This window comes from Schistocerca gregaria, chromosome 4 (assembly GCF_023897955.1).
Source record: "Schistocerca gregaria isolate iqSchGreg1 chromosome 4, iqSchGreg1.2, whole genome shotgun sequence".
Taxonomy (NCBI): Eukaryota; Metazoa; Arthropoda; class Insecta; order Orthoptera; family Acrididae; genus Schistocerca; species Schistocerca gregaria.
The window spans coordinates 677573619-677599581 of NC_064923.1; the positions used below are offsets into that span (position 1 = coordinate 677573619).

At 42.8% G+C, this 25963-nt stretch overlaps 1 protein-coding gene across 1 annotated transcript in view; it reads left to right on the forward strand.

The window, feature by feature from the left end:
- The first annotated feature begins 485 nt into the window (after positions 1–485).
- Positions 486–25963, forward strand: part of LOC126267993 (odorant receptor Or2-like) — a 62330-nt gene continuing 36852 nt past the window's right edge. The window contains exons 1-4 of the mRNA XM_049973356.1: positions 486–536; positions 6753–7072; positions 10097–10330; positions 22739–22965. Coding sequence (XP_049829313.1) covers positions 515–536; positions 6753–7072; positions 10097–10330; positions 22739–22965 — 803 coding nt within the window. The 5' untranslated portion in view covers positions 486–514. The remainder of the gene's footprint in view (positions 537–6752; positions 7073–10096; positions 10331–22738; positions 22966–25963) is intronic.

The following is a 25963-nucleotide window of genomic DNA, read 5'->3' on the forward strand; positions in this document are numbered from 1 at the left end:
TTCATACACCGTTCTTTAGATCCCTCTTCTTAAGTAACAGTCTCTAATTATCATGGAATATTTCTAATGCTGTCAATTAAGAAGCAATGTGTTTCCACAAGGTACCAATTTCTATGAAACTTTCCTCTAATCCTAAATCAGTCTACGTCTTTCACCAATTAGCTGTGCCAAGTTTCCAATCAGCCAAGAATGGTGAGAGCAATTGAAATTCCTGTCTTCGTTCTCTACGCATATCATCTTTTCGCCCAAAGTGAATAGCAAACAACGGGAGGCGTCAACGTTCAATAATTTATTTGCGCTTGACCACAGATTCTCAGACAGACTAACCACTCATCAACATCAATGTTTTATTGCATGCTTTGTCCACAAGAAAAAGAGATTCAGCTCTCTTGAACACTCCCGCATCAGCGAGAAATCGAGCGAGCAAAGAGACTTGGCAATTAATTGTTTGTGACTGCGCAGCTTCTCCCAGATTTCTCAGATCATCTTCCGACGCTACTGTAGTTGCTGCAGCATGGAGAAGATTCCTGCAACAGGTTAGAACATAAAATTGACCATCCGCTGCCAACTTATGTGGTTTGATGTAATTACCGAAGAAAAACTGGTTTCCGTAAATCAATTAAAATCCGCTAAAGTATTAATAATGTTCAAAATCTTACACGATAGATGTAAACCTGTGGATAACATGTATTATAGCCTTAAAAATGCTGAAAATAACATCCCAAAGAAACGTTTGTGCCATTAATATTGTAAGCGAGAAAAAATGTCGTTGTAATGCTAGTCCAACTGACAACAGAGCACACAATTTCATAGCCGATGTATTTGGCTGTCTCTTAGTAATTCTCTACAATGGTTTCCAATAGCTACTCATGATGTTTAAATGAATTTTAATGTTTGTGAAAGCTTACAAAAATCTGTGTGAAATCTTATGGGACTTAACTGCTAAGGTCATCAGTCCATAAGCTTACACACTACTTAACCTAAATTATCCTAAGGACGAACACACACAGCCATGCCCGAGGGAGGACTCGAACCTCCGCCGGGACCAGCCGCACAGTCTATGACTGCCGCGTAAAAGTTTACAGCGCCGGTGTGTCTACAATCATTACCAAGTCAACAGCGGCTTTGAAACACAAAGCAAAATGAGTTCAGCTATATTCTCGCTCTCTTATGGTTCCAATTGCTGTCAAACGTCTGATAGCCAGTTATCGTCAAATGATACGGAACTGTGCAGCCAATAATTTGATGTGTTCACACAATGAACCATTTCCGTGTTATAAACATATTCAACTTTTTTGCCGCTTGCTCTCCGTTTTTCTGGTTATTCCTGTTTCTGTGAGATTATCCTAATTTACGGAAACCGCAGAAAAATTAAAGAATGACTGTCACCGAACCATTTGACCTATTGTAGATTTTATCACCTATTACTGTTTGGTCTTTAGCGACACAATGCCATGCTACTTACACCGCCTCGTTCAATTCCTTGCAATATCTCATTTACTCGGCCTTTCAATACGTTTTCGAAACCACGAAACTACTTCCTTGGTCCGTCTACTATCCATTCCCAAGGCTACATGCCATCCATTCTGTTTAAATTACAGTCATACGCAAACTTCTTTAGGCCAGTTTGTTTCTCTGTCCATTTCTTTGTGTTCCAACCTCTCTTGGTAATTTTCCCCATGCATCTCCCCAATGGTTGTTGAACGATAGCAAGTTTTTGAATGTTTTTCACATTAAAACTTCCTAAAATGTTAAATTTCTCCTAAAATGACTGTGAAATGATAATAATGAGAAAATTTCATTTCCTCTAAAGTAAATATGTTTGCAATTTGTGAAAGTACCTAGCAATCTGCTCTCTATGCGGGATCCAATCATCAATAAATGGCTTCCGCAGGATACAGCCAATTTTAAGGAACTTGTGGACTTGCCTGCTCACCGAACTGAGGTCATTATCTAGGCTACAATTAGCAATGTGTCTCCACTGCCCTTGTTACTGAAGTCTACTCTTCTCTATTTTTACGGCTATCGGACTACCGAATTCAAGTATAAGAGCGTTACATAGAGAGCACGCTTCGTTAGGAAATAACCCTGACCGTGTGACTCATACAAATATGTGTCTCTTTTACTGTCCAGTATTAAAGTTACTCAATTAATGAATGAAAAATGTCATTCATAAATGTTGACAGTAAAAGTTGTTAACTTACCGAAAGTTTTTTCAGATTAAGCTTTATCCGTTGTCTTCTTTTCTTATTTCCAGTTCATTGATGTCATGAATGAAGATTCTCCATCTGGCCCTGTAATTTATTTCTACACTTCTAATAATTCTAAGAGGATTCACACTAGGCTTGTAACCTCACTGCTGATCCCTAACTGAATCAATTTTCTTAGAGGCGATCGCACGTGCGTGAGGGATTGTTAACACAGAGAACGTGCTTCCTACGAAACCTGACCGTATTGCTGAAAACTATAACATATCTCTGGTTTTACGACTAGCAAAGTTCCTCAGTCTGACATATGTTGCTTTCAAACGATAACATTTGAACTTACTTCATTTATTGAGTTCGTGAGTAGCACAGCTCCTAACAGTGTCTGGACACAGATAAAATGGATTACTACACCTGTGGTTACCTCACATACCAAGTGGCGTTTTCACATATATTTGTTACGATTGCCTATGACCGATCCACGTGCACCTGAACGACAGTTGTTGTCTCGCATAGAGGAGCATGGTTGGTAGCGCTTAGTATTACTGCAAGAAACAAGAAAATTCTTCTGGAGTCTCACACACACGTAAGAAGAGACGCCATTTTGGCCCTGCAGCTATTACAGACTTCAAAAAAAGTTTTCCATCACCTCGATTCCGGGAGTTCCAGAACCTGCACAGAAAATTGGAATATAGATTAACATAAACATCATTTCCGTCCTTTTTATTGCTCATGAAAACCACACAATGCATATTGTACCACTATACAGTGAGACCTTTAGAGGTGGTGGCCCATATTGCTGTGCACACCGATACCTCTAATACCCAGCAGCACGTCCTCTTGCATTGATGCATGCCTGTAGTCGTCGTGGGTTTCTATCCACAGGATCATCGAGACACTGTTGGCCCAGGTTGACCCTCAACGGCCGCTCGGCGTAGATCCCTCAGAGAGGTTGGTATATCACGTCTTCCATAAACAGTCCTTTTCAATCCATCCCAAGCATGTTTAATTGGGTCCATGTCTTAGACCATGTTGACCACTCTAGTCGAGGAATGTCGTTATCCTGAAGGAAGTCATTCACAAGATGTGCGCGATGGGGGTGCGATTTGTCGTCCATGAAGACGAATGCCTCGCCAGTATGATGCCGACATGGTTGCACTATCAGTCGGAGGATGGCATTCATGTATCGTACAGCCGTTTATGGCGCCTTCCATGACCAGCAGCGGCGTACGTCGGTCCCACGTAATAGCATACCAAAACAGCAGGGAACCTCCACCTTGCTGCACTCGTTGGAAATGTGTCTAAGGCGTTCAGCCTGACCGGGTTGCCTCCAAACACGTCACCGACGATTTTCTGGTTGAAGGCATGTGCGAGACTTATCGGTGAAGAGAACGTGATGCCAGTCCTGAACGGTCCATTCGGCATGTTGTTGGGCCCATCTGTACCGCGCTGCAACGGAGTAGTGGTTGCAAAGATTGATCTGGCCCTGGTCGTCTGGAGTGAAGTTGAGTATCATGCAGCCTATTGAGCACAGTTTGAATCGTAACACGACGTCCTGTGGATGCACGTGAAGCATAATTCAACATGGCGGCGTTGCTGCCAGGGTTCCTCCGAGCCATAATCCGTAGGTAGCGGTCATCCACTGAAGTATTAGCCCTTGGGCGGCCTGAGCGAGGCATGTCATCGACAGTTTTGGTTCACTCTGAGACGGCTGGACACTTCCCTTGTTGAGAGTCCTTCCTGGCACAAAGTAACAATGCGGACGCGATCGAACCGCGGTATTGACCGTCTAGGCATGGTTGAACTACAGACAATACGAGCCGTGTACCTTCTTCCTGGTGGAATTACTGGAACTATCAGCTGTCGGACCCCCTCCGTTTAATAGACGCTGCTCATGCTTGGTTGTTTACTTCTTTGGGCGGATTTAGTGATATTCCTGAACAGTCAAGTGGACTGTGTCTGTGATACATTAGCCACAGTCAACGTCTATCTTCAGGGGTTCTAAGAACTGGGATGATGCAAAACGTTTTTTGATGTGTGTATGAATTAAGGCACAAATGAATTAAAGACATGAGTTGCCAATGATTATTCATTTATATTAATAGGGTAAGTTGAGATTCGAACCCATGGCGCCTGCTTACCACTCAGATGCGCAGACCACTACGCTATGTGGACTCGGTGATCACTAAACTGCACAGAGTACCCTAGCCCGCCTCCTTTCAGACCAAAATTCTCGACTTATGCCATACACTACTGATGTAGTGCCCCGGCTCATTAACCTGGCTCATTAACTTCATTAATCGTGGCATCTCGCCGATTCCCGTAATAGTTGGAGATCGGTGTGCACCTGCACTGAAGGGATCATTGACTGCCGAAAGAAGAGACACCACATGTATAATTAAGACAGTAACAGCCAGTGATGCCTTCAGTGCTGGTGAACAGCAAGCTCTAAGTCTTACAGATATCGGAGTTCTGAGGCTAATGAACATGTGTACTACATCAGTAGTGTGTGGTGTAAGATGAGAATTTGGTTGTGATGGGAAGCTTGTTAGAGTAATCCGTGCAGTTGTGGTGACCACTGTGTGTGGATGGCGTAGTGGTTAGTGCATCTGCATAGTTAGTTAAAGACTTGGGTTCGAATTCCAGTCTGGCACAAATTTTCAACTTGCCTCATTGATGTAAATTGGTACCCGCTGACAACTAACGTCTTTAAGACCTTTTATGCCTTGACAGTGCCTCTTGCCAGAAAAAGCTCCAAATGTTCCAAGAGAATGAGAGATGCGTTATGTGTACGACTGATTACTGCTTACTATAGTCGACAGTAGCCTACCCCCTACAGACTGTAGAAGGCTTTGGGCCACTAATACCATTCTTTATTGTTCCTATCATATTCGATTCCATATGAAGCGATAAACAGATTGGGCGTGACTAATTATTGTACACTCTTGCAGCTTTATTTTTCTTTACTCATTGGAACTGATGCTGTGGTACATTTCCTATTCAGATACCAAACTGATCTTAACACAACAGCCCTTCAAAATTGCTCATCATTCTTATAAAATTCAGCGAATTGATAAGAATCAGTCATACACTTATTGTCAGTGTACTAAACCTCACTTTTATGAAACCTGTTGTGTCTACCGATCATTGCTGGCGCCGTCCTTTCTTGGAATTTTAGTCACCGTACTGTCTTGTTATAGGAGCCATGAGCCTGTAGATATTGTTCATGGCCTGATACAGAAACTGTCAGTTGTGGTTGGAAACGACTCACAACGAGACGGCGGGACTGTGGGGTCGCGGATTTGTTCGAAATTTTGTGTGGCGAAAGAGGACCCCTAACACCTCACGTGGTTAAAAAATTAGAATGTACCCGGAAAATTCCGAGAAAAATCGATCCAAAGTTTCTTAGCTGCCTTATGAGTAGTCCGGCGTAGATGGTTAGGGCTCGGACTCTTACGCGATATGTCTCGGGTTCGATTCCTCCTCTGGTACTTCTTTTTCTTCTGTTTCATTTTCTTTTGTTATTCCACCAATTAATCAAAAATTTTCTCAAACCTCCATTATTTTTAAAACATTATTTTAGCTCAAGAACGTATAGTTTTTCATTCACTGAAAAGTATGAGTGCTCGTTGTTCTATTTCGTTTTATGGGCTTTCAAGGTTTAAAGGGGCTTTGTATAAGGGTCCCCTTGGGATTATAACGGTCATCAGCGCGTAGGACCGTGCGCGAGCCGTGAGAAGTAAATGGCAGTTTGTTTTTCGATTTCGTCGTGAACAGACGTGTCTGTTTCCAATTTCAACGTGTTATTCCGATCCGAGGTTAAACATGTCGACTGAAGAAGTTTCTGGCTCGTCTGGAATAGAAGAATAAATTCCTGAAGAATCCATTCATAGTGATCTATCAAAATTATGATGGAAGGACGCACTGGTATATTATGAAAAGCTGTTGATGGAAAATAATTTAATTGCATCGACATCTTCTGAAGAAATCTCTCGCGATGCTATTTTCTTGTTTATAATTATTATATTTATAGAAATTGAATGTTTCCCGATCGACTTTGTTATTCTGATTAAAAACCATACGTTCCTAGTCATATGCTTTACAATGAAACATGGAAAACCCACCGCCATGAATTGTGTTTTGGACCAAAAAGAAAATAATTTTTATTCAGAAATGTAACTAACATGATAAAGATAATGTAGGTTTGGGAAACTTTCTGAATAATTGGTGGAATAACAAAAGAAAACTAAACAGAAAAAAAAGTGCCAGAGGAGGAATCGAACCCGAGATATATGGCGTAAGAGTCCGAGCCCTAAGTATCTACGCCGGATGGCGGCTCGGCAATAGATTAACACTGTATACTCGTAAGGCACCTAAGAAACTTTGGATAGATTTTTCCCGGGCTTTTCCGGGTAGTGCGTCCTAATATTTTAACCATTTGAGTAGTCAGGGGTCCTCTTCCACCACACAAAATTTTGGACAGATCCCTAACCCCAAGGTCGTGCCGTCTCCTTGTCAATAGAAATGTGTATTGAGGGATGTGTGCAGAGGCAGTGGGGCCGCAGCTGGGCGTGGAGCTGCGCCTGCAGCTGGCCGTGCTGCGGGCGGTGAGCGCGTGGGCGCCGGACGGGTGGCCGGCGCTGCGCCGCGTCTACCACGCCTACACCGGTGGCGTGGTGGCGCTGCTGGCGGCGTTGGTGGCGGCCCAGGGCATGGCGGCGCGCCACTTCTGGGGGGACATGCTCAGCGTCACCATGAACGCCTGCGTCATCTTCACCTACCTCGCGGCCGCCCTCAAGGCCGTCGCCTTCGTCACCATGCGCCACTTCGCAGACACACTCGTCCACGACATCAACAGGGGTCTGCAGGTCCTGCATGCCTCACTCATCCAGCACCAGAAGCGAACGCTTTGCAATGTCTATACATTAATTAGCCTAAACTTTAAACTCAAGCCTGATCATGTCAGCAACACATACACTACTGGCCATTAAAACTGCCACACCGAGAAGAAATGCAGATGATAAACGGGTATTCATTGGACAAATGTATTATATTAGAACTGACATGTGATTACTTTTCACGCAATTTGGGTGCATAGATCCTGAGAAATCAGTACCCAGAACAGCCACCTCGGGCCGTAATAACGGCCTCGATACGCCTGGGCATTGAGTCTAACAGAGCTTGGATGACGTGTACAGGTACAGCTGTCCATGTAGCTTCAGCTGCCCATGTAGCTTCAACGCGATACCACAGTTCATCAAGAGTAGTGACTGGCGTATTCTGACGAGCCAGTTGCTCGGCCACCATTAACCAGACGTTTCCAGTTGATGAGAGATCTGGAGAATGTGCTGGCCAGGGCAGCAGTGGAACATTTTCTGTATCCAGAAACGACGATACAGGACCTACAACATGCTATTGTGCATTATCCTGCTGAAATATAGGATTCCGCAGGGATCGAATGAAGGGTAGATCCATCTAAAATGTAACGTCCACTGTTCAAAGTGCCATCAATGCGAACAAGAGGTGACCGAGATGTGTAACCAATGGCACCCCATACCATCACGCCGGGTGAAACGACAGTATGACGATGACGAATACCCTCTTCCAATGTGCGTTCATAGCGATGTCGCCAAACACTGATGCGACCATCGTGATGCTGTAAACAGAACCGGGATTCATCCGAAAAAATGATGTTTCGCCATTCGTGCACCCAGGTTCGTCGTTGTGTACAGCCTCGCAGGCGCTCCTGCCTGTGATGCAGCGTCAAGGGTACCCACTGCCATGGTCTCCGAGCTGATAGTCCATGCTGCTGCAAACGTCGTCTAACTGTTCGTGCAGATGGTTGTTGTCTTGCAAACGTCCCCACCTGTTGACTCAGTGATCGAGACGTGGCTGCACGATCCGTTACAGCCATGCGGATAAGATGCCTGTCATCTCGAATTCTAGTGATATGAGGCCGTTGGGATCCAGCACGGCGTTCCGTATTACCCTCCTGAACCCACCGATTCCATATTCTGCTAACAGTCATTGGATATCGACCAACGCGAGCAGCAATGTCGTGATACGATAAACCGCAATCATGATAGGCTACAATCCGACCTTTACCAAAGTCGGAAACGTGATGGTACGCATTTCTTCTCCTTACACGGGGCATCACAACAACGTTTCACCAGGCAACGCCGGTCAACTGCTGTTTGTGTATGAGAAATCAGTTTGAAACTTACCTCATTCACCAGGCAACGCCGGTCAACTGCTGTTTGTGTATGAGAAATCGGTCCGAAACTTACCTCATGTCAACACGTTGTAGGTGACGCCACCGGCGCCAACCTTGTGTGAATGCTCTGAAAAGCTAATTATTTGCATATCACAGCATCTTCTTCCTGTCGGTTAAATTTCGCATCTGTAGCAAGTCATCTTCGAGGTGTTGCAATTTTAATGGCTAGTGGTGTATATTTGTGTGTGTGTGTTTGTGTGTGATGAAGATGAAGATTACATACATACCTTCTGGCATCCCGGCTTCATTTCAAGTAAGCATCGAAAAAATTTTATCTGTGTATTTGTGCATCGTTTGTATAGGTATGATCAATTACATTTTTTTAATGTTATTCATGACATACATCCCGAGCCTTTCTACCATATATATATATATATATATATATATATATATATATATATATATATATATATAAGGACAGGTATTTATGAGCACCGTTGTTGGTTAGTGGTGCTTGTTCCGTAGCCCCCGTCCACTTTCTAGCTTCTGGAGCCTGTGTTTACTCAATTAAAAAGGCTGACATGTCATCACCTATAAGAGGGGACATCGAGATGAAACGTTAAAATAATTTAATAGATCATACCCATAAAAAAACCACGCACAAACACACGTAAAAGAAACGTTTCGATATATACTTGAAATACCAGCGTTGAGAAGGGATGTATCTAACCTTCATCTTCACCATCATGTTCAGACCTAGAGAAACTGTATGAACCTGCCAGTGTGGAGGCCGATCTGAGCCTGTTTGTGAAGCCTCATCTCAAATAGTCACTAGCGAAAAGAGGGAACAGGTTTCGGCTATGAGGGAAAGTTGGAGGTGGTGGGTGGTGGGGAGACTCATAGCATGCTGAGACGATCAACATAAAAAGAATGATTTCTAAAGATCAGCGTCGTTTACTTTGGAAGCAGTGAAATGATATCGTACTCGATGCGGACCAGTTATTAATCTCATCTGAAATGACTGGAACGGTGGAACTGCACGAACAATGTGGCTGCCAGTGCTTCCAACTGTTGAAGTTGTGGCTTAAAGTAGCAAGACCACTTGTTCATGGTGCCGCTTCTGCTGCGTAGTAATCTGCTGTCGCAGCAGAGCCATTTGTTGCTGTTGGACATCCTTGTTGGTCACATCCATCTTGCTCGACTATGGATTCATACAGCCTCATGAATTTTGACATAGTGCTATGGCTCATTTATTTGAATACAGACATAAAAGCAATTACACCAGTATGTTACATAGAGTTAGGTCCAGGCTTAACTGCTGGCAAATGGCAAGCAATAACTCAATAATTTACAAATAGTCAGTGGCATATTGAAGAGTCCTTTGTCGGAATATATTATGCATATGTTAGCCTATTTGGCTCCATGTAATCCTAAATAGGTTGTTTCTGTTGCCAGGAGTGCCACTCTCGGTGTAGGCCAGTAGAGCGGAGCTCCATCAGCAGTGCAATCTGTTGTTCTCATTGACGGATACTGCCAAATGCTTTCCAACCATGTGTGAAGCACACTTTACACTATATGAATAATGTACAAAGGAACAAAGTGGTCATAGTATGGGGCCCTGAGGAATGCCAAATATCGTAGTGGGACACAATTTATTTCATGCTGTGAATTTTTCCAGGAATTCGGAGAAGCCTACAGACAGGAGAAAGAAGCGGTGTACGCGGCGTGCGCGCGCCAGAGCGTGTTGCTGACGTGCGTTCACGTGGGCATGGGTGCGGTGGTGAACGCGTGCTGGCTGACGATGCCCGCCACCAAGGTGGCCGCCTGCCAGACCATCGAGTGCCGCATCAAGGAGGGCCTGCCCGCGCCCGTCTGGTTCCCCTTCCCCTTCACCGAGCCGCCCGTCTACGAGGTAAGACCGACTCTGGGCCAGTTGTCATCAGCAGGAAGAGGCCGCTAACACTGCTTACCGTGTGTACGGTGGCTGTTTAATATGGATGACTGTTGGTGATTGTTGGACGGCAGGGAGGTGCCGTTGCAATTTGGTGCTAGCGTACAGCCCACTCCTCTGCTGTAGCACTGAGGGCGCCTTCGAGGTTACCATCTCTATGCAACGAAAAAATGGACAGGTCACCAGTAATTCTGCCTCATGCTCTCCATTTTCGAGTCTGAAGTGAAGTATAGCAGCAACCCATTTCACTATCAAAGATGGTGCTGATAATAAAATGTACGCCACAATCTTTCCACTTTTTTTTCCGATTAACTTATCATTCATGATCCTTGCCGTATATTGTGCGAGTCTTGTCAACTATTTTACAAACCTTCCTGGCAGATTAAAACTGTGTGCCGGATCGCGACTGGAACTTCATGGACAAGTGCTTTACCGATCGAGCTACCAAAGAATTTTCATTCCTGCAACATCACCAAGGCTGTGGCTAAGTCGCAGTATACTTCCTTCCAGAAGTGCTAGTCCAGCAAGATACGCAGGACAACCTCTGTAAAATTTGGAAGGTGGGCGGCGAGGTACTGGCGGAAGTAAAGCGACGAAGTTGGATCATGAGTCGTTGATCATGATGATGTTTCGTTCATGGGTCGCTCAACTGCGCGGCCATCAGCACCCATACGAAGTCCCAACTTTTTCGCAGTCCAATTTCTTACACAATCCAATATAGCCACTGTCACTAATGATGATTATTATGACGATGAAATGATGAGGACAACACAAACAGCCAGTCCCCATGGCAGAGTAAATCCCCAACCCGGCGGGGAATCGAACTTGGGAACCCATGACCCAGGGGAAGCGACGCTAGCCACTAGACCACAAGCCGCGGACGTCGTGGGTCGTGCTTGGGTAACTCAATTGGAACCGGCACAGTAGTTCAGCGTAGTCAGTCAGAGGGCTGGCTTCCCTCTGTAATAAATAAATAAACAAGTAAATAAAAACTTATTAAAGGAATCAACGATGAACCGAACGGGTGTCATATGACGTCCGTCCACACAAAAGTCGGTAAAACACTTGACCCCGAAAAGAAAAGGTCCCGAGTTCGAGTCTCGGGCCGGCACACAGCTTCAATCTGATATGAAGTTTCATACCAGCGAACATTCCTCGGTAGAATGAAAACACCATTCTGGTCTGTATTACGCATGTTGCCATCGATCATTTCTCTCACACAATACCGAGCTAGGTGGCGCAGTGGTTATCAACTAGACTCTCATTCGGGAAGATGGCGGTTCAAACCTGTGTCTAATCATCCTGATTTAGGTTCCCCGTGACTTCCTTAAATAGCTTCAGGCAAATGCCAGGATGGTTCCTTTGGAAGGGCACTGCCTATTTCTTTCCCCACCCTTCCCTATTTCGATCTTGTTCTCCATCTCTAATGACCTCGTTGTCGACGAGTTGTTAAACACAAATCGCCTCCTCCTTCTCATAGATTATATTATTACTTGTCCTAAATAGCATCTTTGAGAGCCAAATTCATTAATCGTGGATGATTTAACAAATGGCCAAATGGCCTGTCGATTCTCCTGATCAGAACCTTGTACATACTTTTTACCTTTCTTCTCTTCCTACTTTCATATTTCGTCGGTTTACTCATATTTTAAACTTCTCTGTACAGCTCCGTGTTGCAGATGTCTCTTCCAGTTTTTCCTCATTTCAAGTTTCATTTACGGAACTTACGTTGTATGTTGGCCTAGGCCAAAACAGTTATTTAAAAAAAACGTTAGAATTAAACAGTAATCAACAGACTAATTTATTTATTACGTATTTAATAAGAAACCTGCACAAACCTAATTTATTGGGTTTGGGTGGTAGGTAAATGTTATTTACTTTAGAAAGCGTGGAATAATTTGTCTCAGGCTGCAGTTAAATGATCTTCAATGTTATTTTAAGAAGATCTATTTTGATACTACTAGCCTTATCTTCCGATGTACCTGACACATAACCTGTCAGGTTCTTTCGGATAGTGTGAGGACAGAAGGTCAGTTCCTGTAAATATATTCTGCTGCAAGCTACTGAGGATGACACTTCGTGAATGCTGCTCTGGTTTGACTGGACAATTGACGACAGCAAAACACAGTCTTAAGAATATCACCACCCCACCCAGTGATTTGAGGTATCAGGTATATGTGAAGATCAGACTAGTGGCAACGATCATGTTACTATAAAACTGAAATTTATTTAATTACAGCCCAAATTAAACTCATTCTTAATTTATCGTACTACGGCGTGCCCAAGATTCCGTCAAACATTCTTTATTTAAAAATATAGTTAAATATTTTTTCTCCCAAAGTTCAATAAAGTGCTTCCTCCTTACGGGATAAATTCTTCCAACGACACTAAATTAAAGGTTGGCTGTTTAGTTGCCAGACGCATTTCGCGTCTTTTGTTTCCAAAGCTCTTCAGTGGCCTTTAATATATTATTTGTTTGTTACTGTACTAATATGCCTCATAAACAACAAAATTATTTTGAATTTCTTTACGATTTACACTTTTTGTCTAACTTGAAGTTAAAACAACTTAACGGTGTAAAAATAACTCCCAGTTTTACCCAATTTTACGTTCTATATACGATTTTTTTTTTTCACTTACGCGCTGCGGTGGAACTAAGTACGGTTGACATATCCTTGATTGACTTGCGATCACATTCCACAATTATACTCCATTCTTTTCACCATTGCGTTTTTAAAAGCGTGTATTTATTCTCTTTGTGCATTATTTGATGAATCCAATTTTGTTTGTGTTGTGGTGGCTTCATCTACCTTACGTTTTCTTTTTAGTGCCGTTGTTATGTCATTGTTCTTGTTATGGTTGAATGGGTGTGTGCGTTTCATGGTTCAAAAATGGCTCTGAGCACTATGGGATTTAACATCTGAGGTCATCAGTCCCCTAGAACTTAGAACTACTTAAACCTAACTAACCTAAGGACATCACACACATCCATGCCCGAGGCAGGATTCGAACCTGCGAACGTAACGGTCGCGCGGTTCCAAACTGTAGTGCCTAGAACCGCTCTGCCATCCCGGCCGGCATTTCATGGTTATCAGTGTTTTATTTTTATATAAAACTATGAAACCGGTTGTAATGACGGGGAGGGTGTGTGATTTATAGTTCCTTACAGATTTACTACGAGGGCCTTCAACAAGAAAAGCAAACCTTTTTTGCTGAAAAAAAGGTTGATTTTATTCAGGATCCCAATACACCATATTTTACCCCACTCTTTTGGCTACAAAACCTTATTTTTCAACACAATCTCCGTTCAATGCGACTGTCTTACGCCACCTTACTGGGAGGGCCTTTATGCCTGCAATGTACCACTCCGCCGGTCGATGATGTAGCTAACGTCTTACTGCATCAATAACTTCTTATCACTCACATACTGCTCCTGGCGGAGTGCAATTCCGCACAGATTTTCCCTCGTTACTGTTTATGGTCTTCTGGTAGGCGACGAGAAACCCAGCGGCCACACAGCTTTGAGTACCTCAGCCGGTGGACGAGGATGTGGGCAACACCAACAGAAACGTCCAGTTGAGCAATGTGGTGTCTGATTGTGATACCTCGAATGAGAGTGTGCACACGTGCCAACACTGTAGGAGTCAGCTGTGAGCGGATGGCCGGCACGCGGGAGACGTGACAGATTTATGGGTCTTTGTTGCCATGATGACAGACGCCTCGCCCAACGACTTACCGTGTTTTTGTTCGTGCCAGGTCTCCGTAGATACCCTGCAAGCGCCTATGAATAACTGCGATGCTTTGTTTTTCCGCCAATAGAAACTCAGTGACAGCTCTTTGCTTGCAACGCATCTCCGTTACAGACGCCGTGTTGAAGGATACGTATAACACCGCCACCTACAGGAACTTCATGAAACTAAACGGGCCGGAGTGTGAATATTCCACGGTATCCCACAACAAGTTCCGCATTTTTTCAACCAATATTGACAGAGAAAAAACGTGTTGCTTTAATTATTGAACGCCTCTCGTACGAATATGTTACTGTCTTTTTCGTGAGCAAATTGTTACTTACGATGGTTTGGTAGTTACTTATTTTGTTGCACACATTACAGCTTTTGTGTGTGTAAAGAGTTATTCAGCTTCTGTTGAACTTCTAAAAAAACGTGGCCATGAACCGTAAAGTACGGAACTAATTAAAGTAATTAGAGCAAATTATCAGAACAGAAAAATGGTAATATGCAGAAGGGCAGGTAACACAACAAATAATAAATCATCGTCAGTCATATGCTAATTGTATGTATGTCCACACTAGACAGTTACCAGCTCTTCTTACAGCCTGCTGAAGAAATACTTTGGAGATCTTCTTGACTTGATCCATCCATGTGCTCGCTGCTCGCCCCCTCAGTCTAGTGCTCTCTATCTTTCCTTCCATGAATATTTTCTCTAGATTTTCTCCAACTGCTCTCACTATTTGGACAAAGAACTGAAGAATTTTCTGGTTATCACGAAAAGAAAACCACCTGGAAGTAATGAATTAATAGCTGACACACTCAGTTCTTCTTTCATTTCATTAAATGCGCGAACACCTGCGCTAGCGCCGAAGCTCAGCTGCATCAATACGCTGCTTGTCTCGGGCCTTAAGGGTAAAAAAGATAGAAAAGACGAGTGCTTAAACACGTCAGAACATTGTGCTGTCCGCCATCAATGTGTTCTGCTAGAGCTTGGTGAGCTTCTTCGCAGCCATTCGCCCTACCGTGGTCTGTCTTCTTAGTCATCTTCACTTCCATTGTCGTAGATGGCTGACCCAAGGTACATGAAAGAATGTACAATTTTCAGTTCCTTTAATCAAGCCGTGCACCTTGATCAACTTTTTCGACTTGCTGACAATTATGCCTAACTGTAACAGTTATGTTTTGTGTCAAAAACTAATGATTTGCAAAAATTTAGTAAATTTGTGCAATAAGGGACCAAACAATACGCCTTGGTTGCTGTGACATATTTCACAGGAACCAGGAAAGGTTGGAGGGGTGGTCTCTCAACAAGCAAGAAACCTGTCATTGGTAGGGAAAGGTAGTGAAGGTGTTTCAGATAGCATGTTTCTAAAGTAAGGAGTACCTATAACGTTAAATTTGATACTGACGCGTAGAGGAAGGGTAAGAGACTAATCTAAATTTGTAAATACGAAATGCAAATTATTTTTGGAGTCAAGCGAACGTAAAACATACTAAAAAACAGGAGGCCGAAAAAAGTAGCAAGTGAGAGCGTTCCGTAGGGTGGGAAGGGTTGGAGGGAACAACATTTCCGTCTCTGTTACTCAAAGGACTGTTGGAGAGACGCAGCTAGTTGTTGACAAAGGTAGCTGCCCTTTCTGAGGCGAGCGGGTCGATGGCTGACGCATCAGAGGGCTGCCAAAGTCTTGGCAACCGACAGCTTGGTCCAACACGTTATTATCAGCAACCACCATGGGCGAAACTACAGCTGTCACGTTGGGACACTCCGGCCAGAAACACAAGGGAAACCGGCTTGTCCATGGAAGAGTCCTATTCATGAAGCTGTAGCAATTTATTGCAGTATATCTCCCAGTCAAGAAGGAAAGGGCAATAACTTCAAAGACATCAACTGATCGTGGTCAGTAACTATGTAACGCATTAGTGAGGAACTTTTTTGTCAACTAACGGGAAACACAGCGTTCATAATTGGTTTCTTGAACTACTTACTTTTATTTCATTGAAATCTTAAATACTCTTAGCTCTAAACTTGAAACCTTCGTTGTGGAACTTTGCTTGAGGCGAAAGACAGGAACAAGTAGGACACAGCCTGACGTCGCTGTATCGATAGCAGAGTCATCAATCCAATGAAAGGTAAACAGACGTCAACTGTAGCCATAATTCTTTCACATGGACGAGTCCACTTCTACTGTGGCCCGTTGACGGAGCCGTCATTACGCTCATTAGTCTTTTTCTCAGCATCGGTAGTAGTTAAAAAGCCAATTGGAGTTTTAGAGTGTAAGTTCTTGACTCATACTGTGGAGTCGCTGGTTTTCCGACTTTGCTACTCTAGCAGGTACGCCCAGCGTGATTTTTGAGAGTCAGAAGTAGCAGTTTCATATGTAAGAAGCTATGTCAGGGCAGGGTGTGATGGTATAAGATGGTGTACGAAATCACTCTCGCTCTGCCAACGGCTTTGACAAACACGGGATAGGAACGGACTGAGGTTCAAGACACTCTTGTTCTTGGGGTAAGACACCGCCTCTAAAAGGCGGAAAAATCAGCAGTGATCAAAGGCGTGAGTATGAAGAAGGTAATGGAAACAACCGTAGCGAAGATAAGTTATGTGTATCCACAGTTCAAGTGGTCTGTAACTGAAAAAAGTGTTATGATGATCTCTCCATAGCAAAAGATTCCACTCTAGTCTCCGCGAGGGCACTGCCAAGGAGGAGGTGACCATGAGAAAAGGTTGAATAACCAACAAAACGGTAAAGTTCTTCAAGTCGGGGAGTGGAATGTCCTAAGTTTAAACGTGGTAAAGAAGATAGAAAATCTAAAAAGTGGAATGCCAAGGCTCTATCTAAATAGAGCGGGGGTCAGTGAAGTAAATGAAAAGAATATTAGGATATCTGATCAGACAAATATAGAGTAATATCAACGCCAGCAGAAAATGGTATGACGGGAGTAGGGTTCGTTGTGAATAGGTAGGTAGGGCCGTGTCTGAGTTACTGTTACTGTGAACATTGATAGGTTTCTGTCACCAGAAGCGACAGCAAACCAACACAAAAAAAATAGTCAAATAGTCCAGGTAAAGATGTCGATGTCACTAACAGAGGTAGAGTGAGCAAATGAGAACAAGGAACGGGTAATTCAGTAAGAAGGAGATTAAAATCTAACAGTCATGTTGGGTTGGGAGTAGAGGAAAGAGCTTCAGGAGAATATGGGCTTAGTAGTAGGAACCAGACAGGAGAAAGACTGAGTTCTGCAATAAACCTCAGTGAATTCACTGTTCAAGAATCGTAAAATGAAGAGGTAACTTGGGAAAGGCCGTGAGATATGGGAAGATTGCAGTTAGATTACAGCATGTTCAGGCAGAGACTCCGAAATCACATACTACATTCTAAAGCATACTTAGAGGCAGTCATAGACTTAGATCACAATTTAGTAATGATGGAGAGTAGGCTGAAGTTTAGTCAGGAATAATCAATGCGCACAGAAATGGGGTAAGTACTAAGGAGTGAAGAGGTACACTTGAAGTTCTCTGAGGCTATACACACGGTTGTAATGAGTAGTTCAGCAGACAGTTAAGTTGAAGAGGAATGAAACCCCTAAGAAGGGCTACCACAGAAGTTGGAACGAAAAACGTAGGTACCAGGATTGTAACTGTAAAGAAACTGTGGATACCAGAAGAAATACTTCAGTTAGTCGACGAAAGAAAGAAGTACAAAAACGTGCATAGAAGTTCAGGAAATCTGTTAGGAAAAAATTAAATACGAAGTGGAGAGAAGCTAAGGCGAAATTGTGACGAAATCGGAAAACAAATGATTGTCAGAAGGACTGACGCAGCATACAGAAAAGTCAAAACAGACTGCGGTGAAATTAAAAGTAACGGAGGTAACATTAAGAGTGCACTAGAAATTCCACTACTAAATGCAGAGGAGAGAGCGAATAGGTGGAAAGTGAATACTAAATGCCTCCTTGAGCGGGGCGACTTGTCTGATGACGTGATGGAAGAAGAAACAGGAGTCGACAAGAAAGAGACAAGAGATCTAGTATTAGAATCAGGATTTAAAAGAGCTTTGGACGACTCAAGGTCAAATGAGGAAGAAGGTATAGATTACAATCTGACGAAATCACTAAGATCATTTGGGGAAGTGGGCACAAAGCGACCATTCCCGTTGACGTGTAGAATTTATGAGAGTGGTGATGTATCTTCAAACTTTCGAAGAAAATCTTCCACAGTATTCCGAAAATCACCAAGAGCTAACAAGTGCGAGAATTAGCGCACAAACAAGTTTGATCGTTGATGCATCCAAGTTTCTGACAAGAATAATACACAGAAGAATGGGAAATAAAACTGAGGATCTGTTTAACGACGATCAGTTTGGCTTTAGGAAGAGTAAAGTCGCCAGGAAAGCATTTCTGACGTTACGGTTGATAATGGAAGCTAGACTGAAGAAAACTCAAGACCCCTTCATGTAATTTGTAGACCAGCAAAAAGTATTCGACAATGTGAAATGGTACGAGCTGTTCGAAATTAGGCGTAAGGTATAAGGAAAGACGGGTAATGTGCAAGATGTATAAGAACCAAGAGTGAACAATAAAACTGAAAGACCAAGGACAAAGCACTCGTATTAAAAGGCTGTAAGACAGGAATGTAGTCTATCCCCCCTGTTTACAAGTCTATTCATAGAAAAAGCGTTGACAGAAAGAAAAAAAAAGATTCAAGAGTGTGATTAAAAGTCAAGGATACCAATGAGAAGATTCCCTGATGACATTGCTAACCTCAGTCAAAGTGAAGAATAATTACAGGATCGGTTGAAGGGAATAACAATCTGATGAGTACAGAATAGGGATTGAGAGTAAATCGAAGAAAGACGAAAGTAACGAAAAGTAGCAGACATATGAACAGCGAGAAAATTAACGTCAGAATTGGGAATCACGAAGTAAACGAAGTTAAGAAATTCTGCTACCTAGGTAACAAGATAACCCATGATGGACGGCGCAAGGAGGACATAAAAGGCAGACTAGCACTGACAAAAAGGGCATTCCTGACCAAGAGAAATCTACTAGTATCGAACATCGGCCTTAATTTGTGGAAGAAATTTCTGAGAATGTCCTTTTGGAGCACAGCATTATATGGTAATGCAACATAAACTGTGGGGAAACCGGAACAGAGGAGAATAAAAGCATTTGAGATGTCATGCTACAGAAGATTATTCAAAATTAGGAGATTGATAAAAATTAAGAATGAGGAGGTTTTCCGCAGAATCGGTGAGGAAAGGATTTTACGAAAAACACTGACGAAGAGAAGGGACATTTGTTACGACCTCAGGGAATAACTTCCTTGGTATTAGAGCGAGCTGTAGAGGATAAAAGCGGTAGAGGAAGAAAGGTTGGAATACATCCAGCAAACAACTGGCGACGTAAGTTGCAATTTCTACTATGAAATGAAATGGTTGGCAGAGAAGAGGAATTCGTGGCGGGCCGCATCAAACCAGCCAGCATACTTATGACTTTTGAAAAAAGAACGGTGCTGAGAGTCCTTGCAGGCCAAAACAGAACCTACACGTCACTCTGCTTATGTCGGCTACGAGCGCTCCTTTCTGCCAGCGCACGCTCGGTAACATAACTTGATGGGAGAAGCCCTCTCGTCTTCCTTTGCTTACAGTTGTTAGATAAGTCCGTGAACTTCAGTACCACGACAAGTTACCGTCCTTTGTATGTCTTTATGCTTGCTTACTGTTCTCAGCATTAGCCATGGACTTATTAATCAAGTTAGTGCTGTTTCGAATCAAACGACGATAATTTCGCTTATGAACCATCAGAGATTCAATGGTTAGCATATGGATTAGAAGATGCGACAAAGCGTCTATTCTTTCTCTTTGATAATAACAAATAGAACTTAACTCTCAAAGCATATATTCTCTCTCTCTCTCTCTCTCTCTCTCTCTCTCTCTCTCTCTCTCTGATCAAGGTCTGGACGAGTTAACAGAACGCTTAATTTATACTACTAATTTTTCTTGTCCTACAGTAAGATGTTTTCTGTGTCAGGTTTGTGCTACTACTGTGTGTATAGTGTTCAACAATTTAAACTGTAACAGTCAACCTCGCATTTCCATCTGTGTGTTCATGGAAATATGTGCAAGATTTTATCATACCTGTCCGACTTCTGATGTTTAGAATTCCCCTGCTGCCTCGTACAACCCTTTAATTAATAATGAGGAACTCTTGTTAGGAAAGATGAGGTCCGATGTTGGACACGGTCAAGGCAGCAGAAGATTGACGGGTAAGGTCAAATGTTAATTAGGAATCGAAAACCACGCATCAATGTTAATTTCTACAACCGTTGTCGCCTTATCGCCAAGTTCGTTCTTTTAAAAGAGAAAAGCCAGAAGCCAAAACATCTACAAGATGTTTAGAATCCTTTCTTTCGATGGTCGATAACATTAAGTAAACTACAGGTGCAACATTCACGTGTGCTATATTATTGGAAGTGTAAGATTCAAACTTGATCTCATACCACATGTAATATTAGAAATTACGTTACAAAGTACTAATTACAAAAGTTTATATCGCGTCTTTTGATGAGGATTGCCAGTCCAGCTATAAAATAGAACAACAGTGACGTAAGAAGTACATTATGTGGTACTTTAGAACCAGTAACAGATTATATTTGTATTCTAGGCGCATTTTCACTTTAACTTTTATGTGGTGTCATAAAAAACTGGAAAACCAAAGTAGGATTACACCATGTCAGTACAGGTTTAAATGTGTAGGAAAACGAGCCCTACAGGAGTAAATCAGTCAGGGAAACTGACGGGATACATGTTGTTTGAGACTTTAGTACGAGCCAATATAAGAAAGTCATTGAATAGAGCAGTGGAACCATAGCTTAATTAACAAAATAACGAAGTCTGATCGCAACAAATGAAGCCGTGGGAACTGTCTACTAATCTGTCATTTACCTTTCTTAGTAGCTCAGCAAGTTTATCTTCTTTGCCGGCTAAAAGCTGGGTATCATTAGCAAAAATGAGATTGTTAACAATTCTTCCACCAAATGAGGTGCCCTTAGTCAAACTGTCAGGAGCTTTCCTAATGACATATTTGGCATAGATGTTATACATTTATAGGAATAGGACAAAACGCTGTCTGAAACCTTTTGGTACTTAAAGAAATAAGACGTGCCAGCACTTGTCTCCCATCACATGCGCGAGGTGATCAGTACTATCAAGTCTGGTGGGACAGAAAGCACTTGCCACAACTTTATTGAACAACATAGTCAATGACTTTCCCATAATCAAAGAATTTTAACTTTGCAGCGAGTGTGCGCTGATCTGAAACTTCCCGACAGATGAAAACTGTGTGGCAGATCGAGAACCTAACGTAGCACCTCTGCCTTTTGTGTGTGTGTGTGGGGCGGGGGGTCTGTCGACTGAGCTGTCCAAGAAAGACTCTCACCCCCCCCCCCTCTCCCTCACCCTGCCGACAACACACAGCTACAATTCCCCATCACTATGATTTATCCTAACTTCAAAACTTCACACAAGTTGATTTGCATACCATGCCGGAAATGTGGTGGTATTGGCAGAAGTGAAAATGTGAGGGAGGCGGAGGGGCGCGTGAATTAAGCTCAGATAGTCCCAGTCGCTAGAGCACTTGCGGTCAAAAGGCCAAGGTCCCTGGTTCAAAACCAGATGTGGTAGCCTACACAGTTTTAATCTGCAACGAAATTCCAAATACAAGTTTATAAAGATATATTTAAGAAAAACGTGGAGAGTATGAATGAAATTTGGACGGAAATACCAAGAAATAAACCTCATGTTACGTGACTGTAAGCTGGATGAAAAGCTGCATTAAGCAACTTGTGCACCAAAAGTTTTTTAACCTGAAAATTGCCAAAAAACCTGAAACTGAGAAAAAATGTAACGTCATTTCATCACGCACATATTATAAAGTATATTAAGAAAAAAAAAGTGTAGTGCAGCACACTCAAAATGCTTCGAAATTGAAAGAAGCAAAACGTTGCTGTCAGCCAAATAAACGTTCTTTCATTTACTCGTAGAGACGGAGTATATAGCCTAAGCAGCTGCCGAAACTATATTTTACGAAACAAACGACAGAAAACATAAAAAATATTAATCTTTGTATGTCCATAATTGTAACGGACGACTTGGAACGTCAGCTGGTATAATATATCTTAAAAAATGACGAAATTCCTCCATCTGTATTAAGGTGTTTGTTTAATTGGCAACTAGTGTCGATGCTGTTACAACATCATCTTCAGGCCCATACTTGTTGACAGCAACAGTATGTGTCTAACACTAGTAGTCAGTGGTGAGATAGGTGTGTTCCTTGCGGAAGGCAGGTAGTAACTGATATGAAGTTCAGTTACTACCTGCCTTCCGCATGGAACACACCTATCTCACCACTGACTACTAGTGTTAGACACATACTGTTGCTGTCAACATGTATGGGCCTGAAGATGATGTTGTAACAGCATCGAAACTAGTTGCCAATTAAACAAACACCTTAATACAGATGGAGGAATTTCGTCATCTTTTAACACATAAAAAATATTAATCTTTGTTGACGCCATTCTCTGATTTCTCATCTCATTCAGGGGTAATACTCCTGGAAAAGACTGGGACCACTGTTGCAGGCTGTGTACGTAGGAGTGTCGCTGGCGCTGTTCTACGGCTATATCCTGACCACGATGCTGGATGGCTTCTTCTTCACGCTCATCATCTATACTGCAGGCCAGCTGCGAGTCCTCAACCTGATGGCCACCCGCTTGTGCGACCCTGAGCCAGGCTCCAAGGTCTGCTTGGACGAGCAGCTGCAGTGGCGCATAGCAGAGGTCGTCCAGTGCCACACACACATCGACAGGTAGCGCTCTCCTCAACTTTGAGTCCTGCCCTCGCAGTGAGTTTGGCCGTTTGCAGTCACTTGAAATAGTTGTGTACCAGTTACGTTGCTTTATTCATTAATGTTCTACTTACGAACTCTACACAACTGTCAACCTTTTGAGGGGTTGTAAGCCCCGCACCAAGCAGCAACACAAGTGAACTGCTGCATGAGCACTTTAGCACATGACTAAGGAGTCTAAAGCACCGACAACGCATTGACATAGATGCTGCATTTTAGTTTATTTGATTTCCCACCTACAGAGAGAATATCTGAGCTACAGCTGACCATGGAACAAGTCACTACAAATCGTCACATGTGCATAGCTCACAATGCTTAGTAATCTAAAATCATGATAGGCAATTGACATCAGTTATCTGATACACATTTCCTCTAGATTATTCCACACATACACATTTCTATTCCTGCAGCATGTTTTCTAATGTATCTACCTACTTTCCATTAAGACGGTCTTTTCTTATGTCTCGGAATCCAGCGAAGAAGTTCCTTGGGCCATTTTCCATCCACTCGGCTCTCTACATGTCCCCCCAATATCCATATAATTTTCATAGTAGTCGTTTTCTGCTGCATTTCGTAGTATATCTATGTAAAATTATTTAAAAATCGATAGTCGAAATGACTATCCAGACATTTGCCTCCGTGCTGTGCTTCAGATAGGAAAGAAATCCTTCACTGGATTGCCAGCCGCGGTGGTCGTGCGGTTCTAGGCGCTCCAGTCCGGAGCCGCGCTGCTGCTACGGTCGCAGGTTCGACTCCTGCCTCGGGCATGGATGTGTGTGATGTCCTTAGGTTAGTTAGATTTAATTAGTTCTAAGTTCTAGGGGACTGATGACCACAGCAGTTGAGTCCCATAGTGCTCAGAGCCACTTGAACCATTTGAACCTTCACTGTATTCCCAGGCATAAGAAAAGACCGTCTTAATGGAAAGTAGGTAGATGACATTAGAAAACATGCTCCAGCAATATGAATGTGTATGTATGGAATAATTAGAGGAAATCTTCATCAGATAATCGATGTCAGTTGCCTACCATGATTTTAGTTCACTAAGTATTGTGAGCTACATATATGTAGTGACTTGTGACGTGTTCTACGATCATACAGCTGTGGATTCTGACTACTCCGATGCTCTGCAATTTGTATACGCCCACTCTTACTAAAGGAAGATATTTTTCTACTTTCTTCACAATCCTTGCAAAACCTCTAGCCACAGCCTTCTGATTACTGATATCTTCCTCTACGTAAACTTATTCGATAAGTTTAACGCTGTTTGTGGCTAGGAGATCTAAGACGTTAGCTTTACGAGTTGGTTTCTTAACTATCTGGTTAAGGTAATGTTCGAACAAGACATTCAGAATGATTTCACACAAATTCCTGTCTCTGGAACCAGTTTTAATAGCACGATTCTCCCAATCCATAACTGGCGAGCTGAAGTCATCCCCCATTATCACTGCATAATCATAAAAAATTACTAACGATATTCTGTAAGTTCTCTATGTAGCGTCTCCCACTACAGCTCCTGAACCAGGCGGTCAACAAAAGCATGAAACTGCCATTTTTGACCGACCCTTGATGCTTAACTTTGCCAAGATTAATTCACATGCAGAATCCGTGATAACGTCGCTAGGTATCATTGAGTTCGTTCCTGTAATAAATACTCCACCACCACTGGCGATTAACCAATCCTTGCTATAAATATTCTAATCTGAACTTAAAATTTTGTTGAATTCACTTCCTGTTTCAACAAAATTTCAACTCCTAATATTACTTCCGCTTTATAATAGTCAACGAGCGATACTAATTCTGGAACCTTATCTTGGATGCTCCAGCAGTTTACTAATATCATATTAAACTTCTCTGTACCCGATCTGCGAGGACCAGAGTTTGTGGCTTTGTCAGGGAATTCATCTCTAATCCCAAAGGGGGGACGAGGGGGGAGGAGGGTTCTCTAACCTAAGAAACTCCCAAGTACGTACTCTGCTCCCGTAGTAGCCGCTTCCTGTATGCAGTGCACGCCTGTCTATTAAGGGGAACCTGCCGGTCGGCAGATGATGGTTCAAGTGGTCGGTGTAGCAATCAAAAATCTACAGATACCAGTAGTCGAATGATGGTCCCTGTTTTGAACAGAACCGAAGTCAGGGACTTGAAGCTGGCGTAGCATATCGCCGAAACTGTTGGCCAAATAAAATAATTTTGGGAACTGGACGGCTGAAATGTATTTGATCTGACATCCTGTATCGAACAGCAACCATATCTGAAAATATGAACAAAAGACAGTAGGTGCTGTTGCTTAAAGAAGTCTGACTGAAAAATGGGGTATCAGCTGCTTCATTCTATTTTCCCAAATATTTTGGCATTCGAATATATTCGCGCTCATTTTAATAGGCAGCACACATCTCACTCCCATAAGCTCCCCTAACTGTCTTGGGTATTAATAACCGCTTTAGCTTTATTACTGAGTCACAACCCGTTTCGTGGCACTAAAAGCCACAGCTTCAGATGTACATACAATTCAAACTTAGAGCGGGCCGGCCGCTGTGGCCGAGCGGTTCTAGGCGCTTCACTTCGGAACCGCGGTGCTGCTACGGTCGCAGGTTCGAATTCTGCCTCGGGCATGGATTTGTGTGATGTCCTTAGGTTAGTTAGGTTGAAGTAGTTCTAATCTAGGGGACTGATAACCTCGGATATTAAGTCCCATAGTGCTTGGAGCCATTTGAACCATTCGTTAGAGCGAAAAAGCTCGAAATCTTTTTACCCCAACATTCGTTGTTTCTCAAAACAAAATACCGCTAAGAGACGGTATATTACATATTAAAAACTGCCAGATTCCAATATAGTGGATGGATCCAAAACAACTCGTACCACAGTGATCGCTAAGGTAAATGTAACTCGCTTACACTCACTAGTCCATCGCTGAAACTCGCCCATAACCATCCACTAACACCTACCCGTTCTAACTCGC